At 39.2% G+C, this 16,623-nt stretch overlaps 1 protein-coding gene across 1 annotated transcript in view; it reads left to right on the top strand.

Annotated features, from left to right (window-relative positions):
- LOC126237193 (uncharacterized) overlaps positions 1-15,670 on the top strand; it is a 71,684-nt gene extending 56,014 nt beyond the window's left edge. Inside the window, exon 10 of the mRNA XM_049947072.1 lies at positions 14,005-15,670. Within this exon, the coding sequence (XP_049803029.1) occupies positions 14,005-14,879 (875 nt within the window). The 3' untranslated portion in view covers positions 14,880-15,670. The remainder of the gene's footprint in view (positions 1-14,004) is intronic.
- Positions 15,671-16,623: the final 953 nt, after the last annotated feature.

Below are 16,623 nucleotides of genomic sequence, written 5' to 3' on the forward strand. Positions count from 1 at the left end.
CGTCTGCTTCACGTCTGCTGTGCAGCGAGCTACCTTAATTTGAGTATTAACTGTATTTTTCTTACTTGTCACTTCTTCTTCCGTGTGTTTTTGCTTTTAGGAAGCTTTAATTGTCGAGTGCTATTAATAGTGTTCCATAGATTTCGTGTTTGTTTTGAATACAGTCAGAGAGAGTCCCTTTAGTCAACCATAGTGCCAGTAGTGCTAGTGTTTGTTTTCAATACAGTCCAGAGACAGGTAGTGCTATTTTCATTGCTTTCTACAAGAAGTGGCTAGCAATCACAGTTTAGTCAATAATCAGCCGCCTTTAGTGAATTAGCAGTCTAGTTAAAAGTTGATTAACTCTCTTCAGTAAATAGATTCCTTAGGATGGATAGGATGTGTGACTGCTGTGTACGGACGCAGGAGGAGCTGGCCACTGTTCGCGAACAGCTGAACGTGTTGATGGCTGCGGTCAGCCGTCTTCAGGCCGCTGCCTCGGAGTGTAGCGGTAGTGGGGAGTCTGGTGCGCCGCAAGGTACACCCCAGGTGTTACATGCTTCACCCACTGTCCCTGCTGTCGAGACATCTTCGCGGGTACCGGGCGCGGTTGGGCCACCCTCTCCCCAAGGGGAGTGGCGGGTTCAGCGGCGTTCGCGGCGCACGGGGCGGAGGGTAAATGTGGAGGCTGGCCGTGTGGCATCACCCGCTCTGCCTGTGAGTGGACATGTGGCTGCTCCATCAACAAGGTCCGAGCAGGCACACGGGGGGAGGGGTTTATTAGTTATTGGGAGCTCCAACGTTAGGCGGGTGATGGAGCCCCTTAGGGAAATAGCGGAAAGGTCGGGGAAGAAGGCCAGTGTTCACTCTGTCTGCTTGCCGGGTGGTCTCATCCAAGATGTGGAGGAGGCCCTACCGGCGGCGATAGAGAGCACTGGGTGCACCCGACTGCAAATTGTTGCTCATGTCGGCACCAATGACTCCTGCCGTCTGGGTTCAGAGGTCATCCTCAGTTCGTACAGGCGGTTGGCGGAATTGGTGAAGGCGGAAAGCCTCGCTCGCGGGGTGGAATCAGAGCTAACTATTTGTAGTATCGTTCCCAGAACCAATCGCGGTCCTCTGGTTTGGAGCCGAGTGGAAGGCTTAAACCAGAGGCTCAGACGATTCTGCGGAGATCTGGGGTGCAAATTTCTCGACCTCTGCTATCGGGTGGAGAAATGTAGGGTCCCCCTGAATAGGTCAGGCGTGCACTACACGCCGGAAGCGGCTACAAGGGTAGCGGAGTACGTGTGGAGTGCACATTGGGGTTTTTTAGGTTAGAGAATTCCCTCCCTAGGCCCGACAAGACGCCCCCTGAGACGCGGCAAGGTAGGAGTAGGCAAAATGCAACAGGGAATAACAATATTAATGTGCTAATAGTAAACTGCAGGAGCGTCTATAGAAAGGTCCCAGAATTGCTCTCATTAATAAACGGTCACAACGCCCATATAGTACTAGGGACAGAAAGTTGGCTGAAACCAGATGTAAACAGTAATGAAATCCTAAACTCACATTAGAATGTATACCGCAGAGACAGGCTGGACAGTGAAGGGGGAGGCGTGTTTATAGCGATAAGAAGTGCAATAGTATCGAAGGAAATTGACGGAGATCCGAAATGTGAAATGATTTGGGTGAAGGTCATGGTTAAAGCAGGCTCAGACATTGTAATTGGGGGTCTCTATAGGCCCCCTGGCTCAGCAGCTGTTTTGGCTGAGCACCTGAAGGATAATTTGGAAAATATTTCGAGTAGATTTTCCCACCATGTTATAGTTCTGGGTGGAGATTTTAATTTGCCAGATATAGACTGGAAGGCTCAAACGTTCATAACGGGTGGCAGGGACAAAGAATCCAGTGAAATTTTTTTAAGTGCTTTATCTGAAAACTACCTTGAGCAGTTAAACAGAGAACCGACTCGTGGCGATAACATATTAGACCTTCGGGTGACAAACAGACCCGAACTATTTGAAATAGTTAACGCAGAACAGGGAATCAGCGATCATAAAGCGGTTACGGCATCGATGATTTCAGCCGTAAATAGAAATATTAAAAAAGGTAGGAAGATTTTTCTGTTCAGCAAAAGTGACAAAAAGCAGACCACAGTGTACCTGACGGCTCAACACAAAAGTTTTGTCTCAAGTATAGATAGTGTTGAGGATCAGTGGACAAAGTTCAAAACCATCGTACAATATGCGTTAGATGAGTATGTGCCAAGCAAGATCATAAGAGATGGAAAAGAGCCACCGTGGTACAACAACCGAGTTAGAAAACTGCTGCGGAAGCAAAGGGAACTTGACAGCAAACATAAACATAGCCTAAGCCTTGCAGGCAAACAAAAATTACGCGAAGCGAAATGTAGTGTGAGGAGGGCTATGCGAGAGGCGTTCAATGACTTCGAAAGTAAAGTTCTATGTACTGACTTGGCAGAAAATCCTAAGAAATTTTGGTCTTATGTCAAAGCGGTAGGTGGATCAAAACAAAATGTCCAGACACTCTGTGACCAAAACGGTACTGAAACAGAGGATGACAGACTAAAGGCTGAAATACTAAATGTATTTTCCCAAAGCTGTTTCACAGAGGAAGAGTGCACTGTAGTTCCTTCTCTAGATTGTCGCACAGATGACAAAATGGTAGATATCGAAATAGACGACAGAGGGATAGAGAAACAATTAAAATCGCTCAAAAGAGGCAAGGCCGCTGGACCTGATGGGATACCAGTTCGATTTTACACAGAGTATGCGAAGGAACTTGCCCCCCTTCTTGCAGCGGTGTACCGTAGGTCTCTAGAAGAGCATAGCGTTCCAAAGGATTGGAAGAGGGCACAGGTCATCCCCGTTTTCAAGAAGGGACGTCGAACAGATGTGCAGAACTATAGACCTATATCTCTAACGTTGATCAGTTGTAGAATTTTGGAACACGTATTATGTTCGAGTATAATGACTTTTCTGGAGACTAGAAATCTACTCTGTAGGAATCAGCATGGGTTTCGAAAAAGACGGTCGTGCGAAACCCAGCTCGCGCTATTCGTCCACAAGACTCAGAGAGCCATAGACACGGGTTCCCAGCTAGATGCTGTGTTTCTTGACTTTCGCAAGGCGTTTGATACAGTTCCCCACAGTCGTTTAATGAACAAAGTAAGAGCATATGGACTATCAGACCAATTGTGTGATTGGATTGAATAGTTCCTAGATAACAGAACGCAGCATGTCATTCTCAATGGAGAGAAGTCTTCCGAAGTAAGAGTGATTTCAGGTGTGCCGCAGGGTAGTGTCATAGGACCGTTGCTATTCACAATATACATAAATGACCTTGTGGATGACATTGGAAGTTCACTGAGACTTTTTGCAGATGATGCTGTGGTGTATCGAGAGGTTGTAACAATGGAAAATTGTACTGAAATGCAGGAGGATCTGCAGCGAATTGACGCATGGTGCAGGGAATGGCAATTGAATCTCAAGGTAGACAAGTGTAGTGTGCTGCGAATACATAGAAAGATAGATCCCTTATCATTTAGCTACAAAATAGCAGGTCAGCAACTGGAAGCAGTTAATCCCATAAATTATCTGGGAGTACGCATTAGGAGTGATTTAAAATGGAATGATCATATAAAGTTGATCGTCGGTAAAGCAGATGCCAGACTGAGATTCATTGGAAGAATCCTAAGGAAATGCAATCCGAAAACAAAGGAAGTAGGTTACAGTACGCTTGTTCGCTCACTGCTTGAATACTGCTCAGCAGTGTGGGATCCGTACCAGATAGGGTTGATAGAAGAGATAGAGAAGATCAGACGGAGAGCAGTGCGCTTCGTTACAGGATCATTTAGTAATCGCGAAAGTGTTACGGAGATGATAGATAAACTCCAGTGGAAGACTCTGTGGGAGAGACGCTCAGTAGCTCGGTACGGGCTTTTGTTAAAGTTTCGAGAACATACCTTCACCGATGAGTCAAGCAGTATATTGCTCCCTCCTACGTATATCTCACAAAGAGACCATGAGGATAAAATCAGAGAGATTAGAGCCCACACAGAAGCATACTGACAATCCTTCTTTCCACGAACAATACGAGACTGGAATAGAAGGGAGAACTGATAGAGGTACTCAGGGTACCCTCCGCCACACACCGTCAGGTGGCTTGCGGAGTATGGATGTAGATGTAGATGTAGATGTGAGTTGTAGATATGTTTCTACTCAACCTATTTAGGTAAAACCAAGTTTCTAAGGTGTTGAGAATAGTGATCAATGATTCAGAAATTTTTTCTGCAACCTGATTTCCAAGTAACACAGAAGTGATAATACTGACCAAGTATTTGAGCAGTTCCTCCTGAAAAGCAACTTTTAATTTTTCTTACCTCTGAAAGGTCAAAGAAGAATTCTAGCTGCCTTCTCCATGTCTTCGCAACAAAGTATGACACATGCAGTTGCACTATGCATCATCATAATTGTAACAAAAAATGTCAAAATATGTCAGTAACTAACCTGTATTGGCTCATTTCTCTATTATGCTCATAAAATTGCTTTAATAAAGGTCACCAGGCGCATTTTAACCAACTTTTGCACTAACAATTTGAGTAGTACTACTATCAGATTTCACAAAAAACTTCTTATTTTACCATAGGATCAGAAATATTCATTACCTGGCATCTTCAAATAATCAGTAATTGTTGTCAATCAATGTCCTCAAATCCTTGGAGAGTCAAGTCACAGAATAACAGGTAAAAGTATTAGAGTACACAGTCTCACAATTTTAGTTTTCATACAAACAAAACACGTTATGTCACTCATCAGATCCAGCCAAGTCCGTTCTTTCATCAAGCCAAAACAAGGCCGGTGCCTAGAAAACCTGTACACTTAAAGTAAAACACACCGAGTATCTCCAGAGGCACATCCCACATAAACTGCTTATAAACAGAATTGTCTTTGTGACTTCCCATTCCCTCTAATCAAGTGAACTGTAGCGCCACCAGTCTCTCTGTGACTCTAACATTCAAAAAGCAGAACTGCCGAAAACTACGAGGCACGTGCAGAAAGTAAGTGTAGTGTGAGCAACACTAAGTGGCAATGAAAGATCTGCTGGCCAGATCGAGCATCACAGGAACATGGTAGTATGTAAACTCACATTGTAGTGTTCAGTTGCATGAAAGATGCCTCCTACTGATGCAAAGTATAACACCTATTGAAATTTTTTCACAAAGCAAAGTGATTCATGGCAGAGGTGTTATGAACAGAACAAGTGGTTTTAAGTGGCTGTTGCGAGTTTAGTGGAGGCAGAACAAATGTTTGTAATGAACAGAGGAGTGGAAGGCCTTCGCATTTGACTGATGAGCAGGTGCAAAAAATTGAGGAAACTGTTTGTGAAGACTGCCCCGAGTGACAGTGGATGAAATTTCTACAAAACGCTGGGTTACCAGAAACTTTGCACAAGGTGGATTCCAAAACAGTTGACAGAGCAGCACAAGAAAAATCAGATTAGTAGCACCCACAAGTTCCTTGAGCGACTTGAATTGTAAGGCGAGGATTTTCTAAGCTCTGCTGCAACTGTAGATGAAACCTGGGTGGCTCATTAAATGCCTGAAAAAAAAGTAGTCACTGTGATAGCCTCAGTGTTTTGGGACAAAAGGGCATCATTTTGGTCGAATTTCAGCTACAGGCAGAGACCGTCAATGCACAACCATCTTCTGAGAGCCTGAAAAAATCTCTAAAGGAGCATTCAAAACAAAAGGAGGAGAATGCTGATGAGAGGAGTGTGCTTGTTGCACCACAACACCCATCTCCACACAGCTTTAGCCACCAGGGAACCCTTGGATTCACATGGCTGGAATTTTTTGTAACCCCCCCTCCCATTCCTTGACATGGCACCTTCACATTATGATCTTTTGGTTGGGATATTTCGAACCACTCGTCCTTTTCCTTGACATGGCACCTTGTGATTGTTATCTTTTCACCTTCCTGTAGGCACACATGAGTGGAAATTAAATTTTCAATGATGAGCATGTGCAGAATGAGGTTCTGAACTGGGGGAAGTAGTTGGTGGGAGAGTTGTTCGAGGATGGCTTAAGAACCTTGTGCCATGGCTCACCACATCCACTGAACACAATGGCATCTATGTGGAAAAATAGCCAACGAGTTTGTCAATGATATCATATATATTTTTATAATACACTCTTTCTAAAAATATATATAAATAATTAGTGCATTTACTTTTAAAACATGCCTTGTACTATCACATCTACACCCTACAAAACACAACCTGCCAAGTGCATACCATAAAACTTGGTGTCTGACTCCACACTTCTCAGCTACAAACTTATTGAGTGAGATAGCAATTGAAAATAACACCCCATTCCAAAACATGATATGTTGTATCATATACAGTATGTCTAATGTGCTTTGAGCAGCAGCTGATTAATTACACTAAGAGCATTGTACTGGTTGAAATCCTAGATGAAACTGCACTATAAAAACACAATTTTGGTCAGTTATTATTTCCATGAATATCACAAATAATTCAAAAAGTTCATAGCAAGAACATCATCTTTAAGTTTGGTTTCATCTGTGTCCCCAATTGACCTTTTTTTCTTCCCCTGCCACCTCTCTTTTCCTCTGGACACATATTTGGGAGGAGTAGATTTTTAATCCCCACCTGGCCATCCGGATTTTGGCTTTCCATGGTTTCTGTGCATTTATGAAGGTGAATGCTAAGATTGTTCTTTTGAAATGGACGTGGCCAATTTCCTTTCCCATCCTTGTCCTCTTCATCTATCGTTCTACCTTTAATGACCATAACAGCAGCAATGCAATAAACCTTAATTCTCATCCTTTTCCCAAGACAAACATTTAGCCTTTCGGTAATTCAACATTACATGTAAAATGATCAGCTGGTGTTCAAAAATTAACATTCTTAAAAAGATTCTTTGACATGGAAAACCTTCTGTCACTTAGAGTAACCTAGAAACCTCTGCGAAATCATTTGGTTTGTGCCAAGAATCTCAGAAAAATATGAAATTTATTCGTTGATGACAAATTTTTTTCAGAAGCCTGTATTAGATGTATGTAAACTACCTATTCATGACACATGAAAATTTGTGCTGGAGCAGAACTCGAATCTGAATTTCCCACTTATCGCGAGTGATCACCTTTACCACTTTGGCTACCCAAGCCAACTCCCTTGACCGACCCAAACTCCCATATGCCACAAATAATATCAGCATCTCCTAATGCTCACATATCATGTGATTCCCACACAGGGAGAATGAGGCTACAAGAAATTGAGATCAATGTTATTATCATTGTTTTTGCCAACAAGGCTTGTAGCATTGATTTAATTATGCAATGTCTGTTTCTTGAGACATAAATAAATAGTAAATATTATGAAATTTATTCACTGATGGTGAAGTCTGTATGACCAGCTGTATTAGGTATAGATAAACTACCTATTAGTGACACATGAGTATTCATGCCGGACCAGGACTTGAAAACAGATTTTTCACTTACTGTGAGCAGTCACTTTAACCACTCTGGCTATCCTAGCATGCTCCTTGGACAAACCCAAACCTCCATAAGCTACCCACAATGTCAACATTCCCTAATGCTTGTACATTACGTGATTTCCGCACAGGGAGAATGAGACTACAAGTAATAAAGATCAATGTTATTATCATTATTTTTGCACATTGTGGCTTGTAATATTGATTTCATTTTACAACGTCTGTTTTTTTCAGACATGCATGTCTGAAGAAACAGACACTGTAAAAAATGGTTCAAATGGCTCTGAGTACTATGGGACTCAACTGCTGGGGTCATTAGTCCCCTAGAACTTAGAACTAGTTAAACCTAACTAACCTAAGGACATCACACACATCCATGCCCGAGGCAGGATTCGAACCTGCGACCGTAGCGGTCTCGCGGTTCCAGACTGCAGCACCAGAACCGCACGGCCACTTCGGCCGGCGACACTGTAAAATTAAATCAGTTTCCAAAAAGCCAATTCCACACTAACTTATGAAAATCCAACTTGTGTTTGTGGTTGTTCACAAATAAAACAAGGTAGACAGGGTAAACTTTGCACAGGTGGACAACTGAACAATTCTAATGGTGTCAATTACAAAAAATTGTGCTCTCGCAGTGGTGCTTTTACAAATGAAACTTAATGTGTGTGACAATTGATTTTGAAATTAAAATATGGATTGTCTGTATCACACCTACTAAAAATCATTTCTGCAGGCTAAAATATATATAGTCACAGAAAATATCTTTTGGGGTAGGGCAATTTGCATTGTCATAAGGTAACATCCATCTTGTTAATTTTAATTGAATTGTTGTTGTACATTCATATATTATCAAAATAACTAAATGTGCATATGAAGCAGTTAAGACATCAAAAAGTGTATTATTCAGTCTTGTCTTAATGTTTGGGATTTGTTCCAAAAGTTAATATGCTTAGTGATATTTCGTATATTTGAAGAAATACAACTGAAACTGTGCTTTGGACTCCATCTCCCAAGGAAAAAAATTGTATGACTCTTGGTTGAAGGTACCAGAAAACCATCTGAATAGCCGTAGTCATAGTTAAGTCACCATTTTTTCTCTACAGTGACAGCTCACAAAAAAGCTGTTTTGTTTTCCTGGCAAGCAGTCAGGAAAACTGCAAGTGTTGTTATTGTTGTGTGTGTGTGTGTGTGTGTGTGTGTGAGGAGGAGGGGGGAGGCCAGGAGAGGAGAGGGGGAGGGTGTATTTGCATGTGTTCAACTCATACTTTATCTACAACAAAATGGAGAGGGCACTTCATAGTGGCCAGCCCACAAAGCATGTAGTCCTTGCTGATTATAGTTAACCATTTCCCAGCTGCTACTTTGATTGTCACAATTACATAACACCTGTGGTGATTTTTGAAACCAGTCTAAGCATTATAGACATCCAACCTGCAAACAGTGATTCGATGCAAGAACCTATTTATTTTAGTGTTACTGGTAGATTGTATATCTAGAATGATGGAAAATCTAGGCATATGTAACATAATCATCTTCTGAACAGATTTGCCCATAACTTGATCTTCTCAAGAGGCTTGCCTATAGCTCAGTCTTCAGAAGAGGTTTGCCTATAACTTCATCTGATTAATTCCTCACAAGCTATCAGTCATATAAAATAATTGACAGGGTGGATATTTGATGAAGCTGTTCATTTCTCATCTTTAAAGAACACATCTTCATTCTGTTGCTGACATGTTAGATTGTAATAGTGTGGTACGTGACTTTATCAAACACTGCAGGATTCTTTCTAACCTTAGTATGAACAAAAACATTTTACAAGAGTGAGATTTTTTTATGTCAGTGAAGGGTGACCACTGTGTGAATAACAGTTTTATTCAAACAATCAGGGATCTAAAACTTTATACAAATGACGTTTTCAGATTTGCATATAATATACACACAGATTTATGACTCACTAACTCACATGATGCTCTTAATTTATTTTAACAATTTGAATGTTGTTTATTTCCTACACAGTGAGTTACTTCAAAATCTCAAGATGGACTGTAAAAATTTGAAACACATCATTTGTGTAAAACATGCAATTGCCAGCTATTAAAATAGAAATTGTTTTTCACAAAAACTGAGTATAATGCTGCCAACAATTTCCTGAATGTAGATATTCAGCTCTTTGCAAAAGAAGAGCTTCTAACTAGACGAGTAGTTCAAGGCACTGAACACATCTGGGAGAGCAGCTTGATGCAGCAGAATTTTTACTGGTAGCCAACTGAAATTCTGTTCTCTCCTGTAGAGAAATAGCACTGCAGGGAATTGTCACAGAAAGTATTGGCAGGTATTTACCTGTCTTCAGAGTCTGCCTTCTTTCAGTAAATCAAGCTTTTACCAGACCAGTGCCTTAGTAGGCTGTTACAATACCTGTTCGGTTGTGAACTTCCCAGGAAGTTCATTTCTTTGTGTTGTAATGCATTACAAGACCAGGACTTGAATGCACATATTTGACCTTTAAAGATTATGCTCTTCTGTTTTAACACTCCAGCTGCATCACATGGATTGACTCAGTGCTTCACACCCGTACTTTTCCACACTCCACACAGGTTTGCTTGCTTACCAAGTGTGACTGGCATCATTTAGGAAAAGAATGTAGTGAAGAATAACCTGATCTCAGCAGAGGTGTATGCTTCTAAAATAAAACTTTGACACTATAGCAGAAAGCGTTCTAAACTGAACCACTTTTTCTTATGGAAACAGAATACCAGAATGGGTATTTTTCGCTTTAGCTGGCTATACTCTAACACAGATTCATCTCGGTCACTTTCCCTCAAAGTAAGTATGTATATGAAGGACGATTACTGCTCACTGAATAGAAGAGTTGTTGAACAGCAAGCAGGCATGTAGAAATGGACGTTAACTAGCTAAACTTTTAGGTAAAGTCCTCCTTTAGTTTAAGTGATAACAAAAATAATAATAATTTCCCTTAAAGTTCAGTTGGTTAATACTAACATTCAATGCAACAAATGAGATTGGAAGGTCGGCCTTCAATTTAAGTTGCCTGAAAGTAGAGCAGGTGCTTAGAACGTGTTGTTACTTTGGATCAACAAGTTAAAATTTCATAGAGTTAGAGGGCTACTTGCAGCAACCAATGTTAACTCTGCCACCATTTCCATGGTGGTCAGAACATTAAAAGGAGTCCAAGGGGTTAAAATGAGGCTTGTCAACTCGTTGCTTTGGTTAAGTCTGCAGACACCGAAGGATCCTGATAATTTCTGTTTGTTATGCACTAAAACTATTATTATAATCTTACGATGGAATTTCACTCTTTTGGTGTCTTGTATACCTGCTTATGATGGAGTTATGATCTTCCAAAAAAAAAAAAAAAAAAAAAAAAAAAAAAAAAAAACTGAAAGCACAATGACTGAATACAAGCATACAGTGTGCTACTGAAGAAGCATATAAAGCAATTTAATGTATGATACAAAAGAAACATAAGTTGCTGGTTTGTAAGTTTATTTATTTTTAAGCTATGTAATTCTGTTGCTAGTATGTTAAATAGTGAAACTGTAATGGATCTGTTGAAGTAGGTTTTGGAATATCAAGCTACTGCAAAAGCAAAGTATTCTCAGCAAATAAGAAAATTTGTGCTCGCCCTACATTTTTATTCTGCTGAGACATAGGAGAGGAATTTGTGGCAGGCTACACCAAACCAATCAGAAGACTGATGGCTCAAAAAGGCATACAGTCACTTGAAAGCTTGTGAAACTATCTCACCTAAGAATACTTAACTGCAATTAATCAGAAGTTCCTTATTTGTAAACGTGATCATCTTTTACAGCAACTGATAAAACTTAGTGAAATATTTGCACAAATAGGTGTAAATGAAAACTGTAAAATCAAAATACCAACAAAAAAAAAAGAAATGCCAGTAAAACATTGTGAAAATGAAATGTCAATAAATTGTTTTACTGTCTTGCATGTCATTGTTATTACTGAATAACTTGTGTTAACTATTTGTAACACATAGTGCACTGGTGTTTGAAGCTTAAAGTTTCCTTAAAATACAAACAGAAATACAGAATTTCTGTGCCTGTCTATTAGTCAAACACAACACATTTCAAAGTTTACTCTATATTCTCCTGGTGGCACTTGCTCAAAATTCATTGATTTATACTCAGTTTGCAAGCAACAGGAGCAGTGAATGTTTCGAGTTCTCTTGAAGTTTTATCACAATGAAAAATTGATCCTCATTTTGACTAAAACTTTCCTTGTTGCTGCTGCTATACACAAAATCACAGATTTTACGGTTTTTTTAGAAAAAATTAAGCTGACAAGAGCTATTTTAAGTTAGTCAAAGGCAATTTCAAGGGCATGTGACACAGAGGACAACACACCTGACTACTGATAAAATTGCAGACAGGAATTCAATTTGCTTCAAACATGGTGGATGTATAGCCACTCTATGAAATGTAAACTTGTTGCTTCAAATAAGCGTCTAAATGTGTAACTATAACAAGAAAATTGTTTTACTTTACTATTATTTGTTAAAAAAATCTTTGTATGGAATTGCAGCATTCTTAACTAAGTTAAAAGAATAAAAAAAGTGATTTTCCTGATTCAGACTGCTACCTTGCAACAATCTACAGTGTTAGAACAAATATTTCAATCACATGATACAGATTTGTGCAGATTGGAAAGTAGGTGGGAAGTATATCAGGGTTGCCTATGAATGACAAATATCATATTCATGACTGTAAGTTGAAGTGTTATGATAGTCACACTATATTTAGTTTAAAGTGGCCTATTAACATAGAGGAGGAGGAGTAGTTCATAAATAAGTTAAACAAAGTGTGTACGAAAGTAAGAAAGACTACAACTCACTACTTCCTATTCAACCTCATTTAGTAGGCAAGAACCAACACTTGCAGATATAATTGCTACACTGCACCTATTATAAAGATTCCCTTATGTACATAGTTTTGCATGTGGGCACCGAAGAAGTTCAATATTCTGGTTTGGGAACTGTGCAGGCAGGAAAAAATATACCAGGCAGTACATTTACTACCGTGTGATGCAAATCAGTAAAAATCGTAAAAAAAAAAGCCTTATCATCATCACACCTCTGATCTTGGTTGGTGGTCAGGATGCTGACTGACCAGTATGATCCATGGACATTGAGATATGCTTGAGCAAAACTAACAAGTATCTCCTTCATCACTCCAAGATCTAGAGGCAGTAAGTTTCAAAATTACTGAATATCCACTGTGTAGCTCTGACCTTCCATATGCATTTATGCCTCATTTACGAAACTAATTAAAAGAACATTGTAACAATACCAGAGAAGGAAAGTTGCTACTCACCATACAGCGGAGATGCTGAGTTGCTATAGGGACAATAAAAAGATTCAAACACTCATAACTTTTGGCCATTAAGCCTTTGTCTCAGTCTCGGAGAGAGTTTCAGCTCTCTGAGAGTGCAGCTGTGTGTGAAAGTTGTGTTTGTGTGTGTGTGTGTGTACTGCTGACAAAGGCTTAATGGCCGAAAGCTATGAGTGTGTGAATCTTTTTATTGTGCCTATTGCGGCTCAGCATCTCCACTATATGGTGAGTAGCAACTTTCCTTCTCTGGTATTGTTACATTTTATCCTGTATTTTCCATTGTTTAAAGAACATTGATCTCTTACAGATGAAGAGTTCCTGAAGGCATGATATGGTTGATGAATGTACTCAGCTGGCAGGAAACACTTGGAGTAATTTTATGACAGGCTTTATGGCATGGAGAGGTACACTAGATATAACGCAAATTATTTAGAAACATCATTTTTACAGTGACACCTTGAAAGATGAAAATTGCAGTGAACTTAGTATCCAGGAGCTTCTCTTGTGCCCCATCATGGGTTGCACATAATCTGCATGTTCTGAGAGCACTTTACTACAAAAGTATTAATGTGTATACAAGTTGGGAGCATTCTAAACAATTGTTGTTAATATGTTTTCTTCTTTTACTATTGAAGTTCCTTCAAGAATACATTAAACCACATATTGTTAGCTGGCCATAAAATTCGGAAAGTTATACTACTCTCATTAATATTGTTTACATGAAAAGCTTGTTAAAAGCTTTGAATTTGAAAACAGAGAGAGGTCTTCTGATGTAAATTTTCCTTGAGGACTAAAGTTTTACAATGGATATTTGATTTGAAAGTATTAGAGAAACCAGTAACTGTAGAGTTCTGCATTATAAAATTTAAATGTAGTGCTGTAGACCAGCAACCATCACAGTCATTAAGATATCACCACGTGGTGGTATTTTCTAAATTAATTTCGTTCTTGCAGTAGCCCATGTTGACCTATCAATATTTATTTGAATTATTCTTGTGCTGGTGGCATTTCTGTAGCTAACCAAAGATTTGTGTAATAATGCTTGATATCAGTATGATTGTTAATTGCTTTTATTGTGTAAAAGTACTCACCTGTTGTGATGAAACACTAAGTAATAAGTTTTAATTTTTACAGACAGAGAAGATGATAGAGATCAGGAAGATCAACCAGAAACAGATTATTCAAGATCAGATTTTGAAAATGACAGTGATGTACCAAGGAGTCCAGGGAGTACAGCAAGCACAGATTCAAAGAAGAATGCATTACGTCGGATGGTGATGGAAGTGATATTTGGTTCAGCATCTGCCAGCCAAATGGAGCCACAGTTAGCTGTTTCAAATGGCTTTCGCAGTAGTCCAGACAGCCCAGATGATGATTCTCAAGACAGCAGAGAAGACAGTATGGAAGGTAGCACAGGAAATGGCCAAGATGGCATGCCAGAAGGTGATAGAGTGGGCAGTCCACGAGGAGATAGAGATGGCAGTCTGGATGACCTTCCAGAAGATGGCCCACAAGAAAATTCAGAGTGCCCAGAGGATGCTCCAGAAGGTAGTTCTGATGAGAGAGTCACACTGCCTGAGGAAGAACAGGCTGGAGAAATGGTAGTGGTTCACAGTGATAGCAGTAGCCAGTGCAGTAATCGATCAGGTGTCGAACGGCGCAAGCAGCCTGTAAGAACGAGAATGTTTGTGCGACGTGATGACTTCATCTATGACGGCCCCTCGGGCAGTGGTGTGACAGTCTCAAAGAAGGTAGTCAAGTCTCAGTCACAGCAGCAAGTTGATGACTCAGCATTGGACAGAGTGCCAAAGATGACTCTCGTGAGAGTGGGTGGGAGTGTATCTAGTACTGAGACAAGTAGTGGATCCAGTACAAGTGCATGGCGTACCTCAATAATGGCTGTGACAGAAAACCGTACAGCTGCCAACAGTAGTAGAACGAGTGTGAACTTACCTCCACGGAAAGCTGCAAAAGTGTCAGAGTCTCTTGAGAAAAACAGTTTAAAGTAAGGAATCTTACAGAAAGAGAGAGGAAAAAATATGATAACCTCATTTGCAAAATGGTGTACGTAGGACACTTGTCCCTTTGCACCATTTTTTTCCATCTATATCAGGTATTCATTTCAAATTTTATGTTTTACTTGAAATGAGAACATTTTCTACTGTAAATGCTGATGATAGCTATAACTGGGTAAGCTGAGAAATGTAGTTTTACGATATTTGTAACGATGCTGCGTTATGTGCTGTGAAATTGTAAGAGAAAAGGCCAGGTGCCTCTATTCCTGTTCCTTGTACCTGTGTACATAATTGGTGCTCAGTGTCCAGTGTGCCATGTGCTACCAAGAGTTGTGGTCAAATTGTAAATTTTTAATTTTATTCAATATTCAAGGTATTTTTTAAGTGAGCTGAGAGTGTAGACAAGACTAAGTGTGCCCGACTGCACAGCAGAGTCATATGATGGGTGTTTTCTTAAATGTTCTGTCTCGTGTTGTTGTTTCTGAAAATCACATCACTTATTGTAAATTTTGTATTTTGAGTACACTCTTGTTGTCAGCAATTGGTGTATCATTAACTGTCTTGATTCTCTTTGTGTTAATTCAGTTTCCTTGAATTTTTATGATTGGTGTTTCACTTCAGATGTTATGTATGTGATAAATCATTCATCAATATTTTTATACAATATTTTAAAAGGTTTCTGTATTCTTCTTTGTACTGTGAGTTTCTGTGTTTGCAGTTTTCATGAATACATCTTGTAGTTCAGTGGAAACGAGTGTCACAATTTATTTAATTTTTTTGTATATTATGTTTAATGCAGTCATTTCTATTTAAAGTCTGAAATGATTTTTGAATAATTATTGTATGTAATCAACCATGATATTTTGATAAAAACAATCTAAGTTAATCAGTTTTGTATTTATCATGTTTAAATCCACTCACACCTCATCATATCCTATGGAGACCTATTTACCATGATGGTATGAGTTACTTTGTGCTTCAGAAGCTGAATAATGTGGACTCATAAAGATTTTACAGAAAAGTGAAAGAAATTGTTTAAAAACAAATATTTTGGTGAACCACATCAAAAGATTAAAAATCAACTTATTTGATAGTGGGAAATCAGGTTACAGTATGTTCATAACAGTAAAACAGGAACAGTTCACAACATGATTGAAAACTACCAGTAGCTATTTAATATAGATCTCTGTGGTTCTGCAGACAAATACAAGTTAGCAGTTGAGAAATAAAAAGAATGTGACTATAAACAATGATGGAAATAAATGTGGAATTTCCTGGATCTGGTGATCAACTAGCTCACAAACACAGACAAATTAAAGAATGACACAATATGGAGTGTTTGGCAACATTCTGCATACATATTGCTTATCAGATACACCAATTAAAACTTCAGCAAATTTGAGTAAATTTGGGGTTATTAACTAACACTATTAGGCAATATGCTAGTATAGTGTTTAGAGGTTTCAGTTTACAATTCTTGGGACATTTTAGAGGAAAGAAAGATGCTGGATTCCTCCTCCTACTTGTTCAGTTTGCTTCTGTTACATGTAATTTTTATTTAGCTGAACTTGTGTGTTGTTATACTGGTTCATTCATACTGTAAATTATAAAATCCATTTAAACAGAAATGAGAATACCTAACATTCCAGGATGATGATGATGATTACAAAATCCGAAAATGGTGGAAAAAATTGTTTTGGTGCTCATTGTATTCCCAAACTAACTATCTCATCAGTAT

This window comes from Schistocerca nitens, chromosome 2 (genome assembly GCF_023898315.1).
Source record: "Schistocerca nitens isolate TAMUIC-IGC-003100 chromosome 2, iqSchNite1.1, whole genome shotgun sequence".
Taxonomy (NCBI): Eukaryota; Metazoa; Arthropoda; class Insecta; order Orthoptera; family Acrididae; genus Schistocerca; species Schistocerca nitens.